The 5814-nt window shown below is 34.8% G+C and overlaps 2 protein-coding genes across 2 annotated transcripts; one reads left to right on the top strand and one right to left on the bottom strand.

Annotated features, from left to right (window-relative positions):
- Positions 1-914: 914 nt before the first annotated feature.
- Positions 915-3248, bottom strand: LOC128871590 (pickpocket protein 28). Its single transcript, XM_054113454.1, has 2 exons — positions 2814-3248; positions 915-2749 (listed from the first exon to the last, which is right to left on the bottom strand). Exons 1-2 carry the CDS (start codon positions 3190-3192, stop codon positions 1425-1427), a joined length of 1704 nt encoding a protein of 567 aa, XP_053969429.1. The 5' UTR covers positions 3193-3248; the 3' UTR covers positions 915-1424.
- A 1142-nt stretch (positions 3249-4390) lies between these two features.
- Positions 4391-5678, top strand: LOC128871588 (uncharacterized). Its single transcript, XM_054113452.1, has 2 exons — positions 4391-5061; positions 5129-5678. The coding sequence occupies exons 1-2, from the start codon at positions 4482-4484 to the stop codon at positions 5584-5586; spliced, it is 1038 nt and encodes a 345-aa protein (XP_053969427.1). The 5' UTR covers positions 4391-4481; the 3' UTR covers positions 5587-5678.
- Positions 5679-5814: the final 136 nt, after the last annotated feature.

Below are 5814 nucleotides of genomic sequence, written 5' to 3'. Positions count from 1 at the left end.
TTCCTGGATCGCCCGCTCGTTCGTTTGTTATGTTGGAAAAACGAGCGCGAAAATTTATGCTTCACTCGTTACATGCACGGGTTGCTGAAGTACTGATTATTTACATTTTTTTGTAAGTCAATGAAATTCACTTGGAAGTGAATTACAGAAACTGTACGATAATCGTACATATGAAAAATAAACATCATCGCAAATTGTTTTAATTTATATAATTATTCCTTGTATAACTTTGCAATGAATGAATACTCCCCATTCACAATTGTATCACTTTTTTGGTAGGATTTGAGCGAAAAGAAAGGTGAAACCCTCAACCAGAAGTAACGGGTGTAGTTTTTCTAACTACATAAGAACTATCGATATCGATAACTATGGTTTGACAGGCCAACTGTGTTGGCATTTCTGTTTAGTAAGGTTTGGCAAGTGATCATGAATCGTTTAACGTAAGAAAAACGCTTCCAAATTGTGGAAATTTACTCTGAGTAAAAAATAATTATATGTTATTCCCGAAGTATGGAGGAAGACGCCGACGTTTCCACGGCAGTCGGTTCTATGTTACCGAAACGACCCGGATTTACATCCGGCCAAGGATTGCCACTCCAGCAGCATTCCCCGTATGTAAGAATAGGGAATGTTTATGCTGCTACAACAACAACAATGCCGAAATTTCAATTTGTCGTCGTTCTCAGCATGTTGGTTCTTGTCCTTGGACAACGATGAACATTTTACGTAAAGATCTTGGTTTACGTACTCGTGCAAGATTTAAAGCCAAATTACCAGTTTTGCTGATTTAGCGGGCTAATTTAGATTTATTGGAAGATAAAGTCAAAAATTGGACTGATCGAATCGATCATGTAACTCGTAGCCTTGACTGACATATGCCAAATATCATATTAAAAAAAATAAATGCCATGGAATTATCTACCAGATTATAATAAAATTCATTCCAACAATAGTTTTATTTATCTTAAGCTCTTAAAAAACACCCGATAGAATAAGAATAGATCTCCAAGTTTGGTAACTTGAAATATAGCAGATATTACATTTCTCGATGGTAATGTTTTGTATATAAAATTGTAGCTTCGGCATCTTAAAAAAATATCCATCATACAACTGCCGATTGCGCTTTTTAATATACATCAAATAGAATAAATAATTATTTTCTGTACTAAAACAAATATTTATTTGGATGTTCACAATAAATACTAATGTTACTATATTTTAGCTGAAAATTGAATAAATTTTGAGCTTCAGCAATAATAAAATATTTATAACAAACAAATATGAAATAAAAATATATTGTAACAACTAAAGAATATGAGACAAAATAACCGACAAAATACGTAATACTAAATATTATAACATTTATATATACATACATGGAATTGCGCACAAGCACTTAAATTTCTAACATATCATTCGCTTATTTACAGTATTGGTGTTTGTGGCCCTGCCAAACGATGCAGATTACTCCATAAACGTAGGGAAATATGGTAAAACAGTTCAACCAAACTTAGTATAGAGAAACCCATGAACAGACCAAAAATTCCACCACAATTTGCTAAAAAGTCTGTTCTGCCATACAACTCGGATCTCTTAGACGTTATAAACTGACGTTCCTTGAAATATATTGATAGTCGTGACATCTGTGACCCAGGGAACTCCTCATAGAAGGAAGGATCATCAGCTGCCTTTAACATCTCATCCAAATCAAAATTACCTTGCGATATCTCGGTATTGTAAACAAGCGAGGTGCAGGCCGGCAGACAATTACATTCCGTGGTGCCCAAATAATCAAGCCGTGATTCTTTAAGGCCTTGACGAAATTCTCTTAGTAGTAGAATGTCTTCCGCTTTATCGTAACAAAATATCTTATTTTCGCCACATACAGGCATGTCCAACGTACGTGGCATGGAAAACTTGACACACCCACATTTAGCTAATGTTAAATTTGTTAAACATTCGAGCGCGCAATTATTTTGGGTATACACTTTAAAGAATTTTAGTGTCCTTTCATTTTTCAAAAAGCATTGGCGTCTTTGTGGTAGGTAATCTGCAATTCCTGATGACGTGGTGATCATGTTTGGTTTAACAGCTATAAGCACTTCCTTGCTCATAGGAATGCGTACAAACTGATTTGAAACCAACGGCACATCATCGGGTGAATGCAGCGATACTTTGAAACCCTGTATTGGGCCCCGGCATACATAATCGACTTCTTGACGAAAACTTTGTAGTGCAATAAACAGCCCTGCTCGAGCTCCTGCACCCAAAACACGTGCCGGATACGATTTAATACCACTGTCAGGCATATAACCATCTTGCAATGACCACTTAAGAGGTCGTTTCAATATTATATTATGCTTGGAAAAGTTTTGAAATCCTATACGCTGATATTGGACAGTGTTTTCACGATAAATATCAGTGGCGTTGAGGCCATTAAAAGTGTAGCAAATACCTTCTTCGGTGTAAGTGCGTGTGAAAAGTTCATCACATTCACCAAAGTGACTAAACCATTTGCAATAGAAGAAATATCGACTAAACTCCGGTGTCATTTTATTCAATACGCTGAAGTAATCTATCAGATCAGTAGAAAGATTCGGGGTACCACGTTCAATAAGTTGAGTATTGCATATATGCAGAAGCGTACGGAATTCTTCCAACTCTATATTACTAATGTTTTTCGGTTCAAAGCGTCGTCGCATCTTTATATGATTTTGTAAATCTTTGGTGAATTGGGCATAAGTTACACCTGTGTTTAAAAAATTACAATAATTGGAGATTCACATGCAAGCTCTTATATTTATACTACATACCTTCTGTTTTAAGGACTCTCTTGGTTTCCGAGCAAATAGTAATTGCTGGAAACGGTATGCTCCAGACAGGTGTGGATTTCTCAGAAAAACTCACGATCACAGGTGTTTCATTCCATTTTATATAAACGCTGAGTATTAGATTGGAACAACAGTATATTGAAGCCAAGAACACACATAACCAAAATATATTTTCCATCCATGGGCGGTGTTGTCCAAAGTATTGGATGCCATGAATTGATGTATTGGAACAGTATTCGAAGTAGATTTCTTTAATACCTTTTACCAATGTTTTTCGTTGTGGAGTATTTCTGATCAAATTGTTTCTTTTTACTTTGAAATCAGAGTCCATTTTATTACAACTTAAGTTCATATCGTTCATTTTTTAATATTGTTCAACTCTCCCCACTTTACTAAAATTACTAACAAATTTTAATTGATAACGGTAGGTATGTAAATACAAATATGGAAATAGATCATGCTGCCATATCAGAAGAAATATTACTTTACTGATTTGTATATTTTTTATGTATTTATTGCAGATTTCTCTCACAGTCGGAAATATGTGCTGTACTTAATAACCATTTACATCATTAGTTATATATATTTCTGGCGCTTTCCTCCTTTTTTGGGTGTTTGGCCAGGCTCCTCCTCCTATTTGTAGTGTGTATTTTGATGTTGTTTCACAAATGGAGGAATTACATCATTGAGTAAATAAATAATAGGCGCGTACACTTCCGTTTGCCTGAGCTCTTCTTGCTATTTGCTACACACGACGTGCGGATTTATGTTGTACCACAAATAGATGCCTGGGAACGAGATTTTTCGTTTTCATTAGACATTTGGGGACCGGGAACCGATATTTCTCTTTTTGGTAATAAGCATGATTCAATAACAATAACTATTAACAATTCATTCATTTTTTTCGTTCTAACGGCATTTGTACTGCTATTGAACGTTATCCATTGGGTTTCTACCTAAGTTTTCAATTCGGTTTTTATTTAGGAGTGATTGGTGCATACATACATTCAAGTGTTTAAATATTCATAGTAATTATTAATTTCGTTTTAAAGTTGTATACTTTCGTTATAGATTAGGAACAAAGTTTTGCGGAGGACTTGCATGATATTTGTATGAATATTGTTTTTATTGCACACCTCCCAAACAAATTTTCAATTTTAAAATCACTGGACTTCTAGTAAACTTCAGCAAAATATTACCGGGCGACAATATGTTAAGCCGACTCCGAACGGCAAATAGTTCTTATGAGGTGTTTTTTCTTGGCAGAAATACACTCAAAGTCTGTCGAGTGTCGCCCGCTATTAAAAAACATTTTTTCTGTTATTTTGGGGTTTCATGCACGGAGATTCGAACCTATACATTTACGAATTGTGGTCACTCTCTAAATAATTCGGCGGCCGAATTATAATATTTATATTATAACATTGCATTTATTATATTTATTATTGGTTTGGCGGGATAAGTAAAAATATTATTTAGTTTAGTTGGCAACGCATATTTACTCGTTGCTCATACCTAAATTTTAGGATGAACTGAAAGCAACGAATAGGCAAATTTTGTTTACAACTCTGAACTAACTCCTGTCAAAACAACTATTGTTTCTTTGGTATTGTTTGAAGACATAGAATTAGAGATTTCTCTTCCGCTATAATGCTTTATAAAGCTTGTGTTTATAAAGGCTGCGAGAATTATACATACAATAGTTTACCTTGCGGCCATAAGCAATTCACAATTTTTCGTTTCCCAAAAGATCCAAGGCGATATGAGCAATGGATGAAACGGGGTAATGTACAAGGTGGATTACCGGAAACACAAATGCATATGTGTTCTGAACATTTTGATGATAAATATTTAATAAGAAGCTCCCGACGAATGTGTCTGACCAACACAGCAGTACCGTACCCATATTGTGAAGGGAGTAGTGATATCGAATGTAGGGATAATGCTAATAAAGAATTCGAAGATGCGTTAGTTGATGTAGCTGAGGAATTGGATTCAGAAATAGAATTTTCAACACAAAGAAACTCAAATGATCGTTCAGCGCTCATTAGACTTAAGGAAAGTTCATGTGAGGATGACGACGAAGATATAATGCTAGAATTTGAAAAATTGGAGGGCAGTAATCCAGATTATTGTGTGGAATCAACAACAATGAGGGAAGAAGAGCACGTTGCGGAAATGGTAAACGAGTATGACGTTGCAATCGATTATGATGATGAACTTTTGACTGGTAAATAAATTAGATAGAAAAAGATGTTAAAATTTCGAGGTAAAAATAATTTAAAATTTTGTTATAGAAGTGGTACCACACACCGTACATAACGAAACATTTGTTAAACGCATACAAATGCACGCCGCTAAAAAACGCAAACCAAGTTCTGACAGTGATGAAACCCAAGAGCCTACCAGCTCCAAAATTTGCACATCAAAAATTACAACACTAAGGGAAAAAGGATGCGATAATGTTACTACTGTATCGAAACGCAGCAAAAAGCAGGACAGTGAGGAACATAACAAACACAAACGACTACTAAACAAAAAACCAACTCATGATTCTGAATCTCAGAAAATCGACCCGGAAACACTGATAGACTCACAATCTGTCACAAGCTTTGTTTTAAAGGGCGAAGAGTACGTACAAATGACCAAAGGGTATTATGTACAGGAAAAATTAGAGCTCACTAAGAAATTGAAAAAATATGAAAATATACTCCGTACGCTCAAACATAATTTACTCGATTTAGAATTGCCATAAAACCAAGATAACCTTCCAGCCGAGAAATAAAACCAAATTAGTTTTTATTTTTGTTTTTAATTATAATTGAATAAAGTATTGACTGTACTTTACTGCTACTTGGTACATTTAGAAAGGCCAGATTAATGGTTACACCAATAACCACTGTAAGCAATCTATCAGAAATACCATTTAACGTTACGCCTAAATATAAAACTAAATAGTAAAAACATTAAGAAATACAGTTTT

This window comes from Anastrepha ludens, chromosome 2 (genome assembly GCF_028408465.1).
Source record: "Anastrepha ludens isolate Willacy chromosome 2, idAnaLude1.1, whole genome shotgun sequence".
NCBI classification, from domain to species: domain Eukaryota; kingdom Metazoa; phylum Arthropoda; class Insecta; order Diptera; family Tephritidae; genus Anastrepha; species Anastrepha ludens.
Note: the sequence above shows the minus strand (reverse complement) of the source record. Positions and strands in the feature narration are given on the sequence as shown.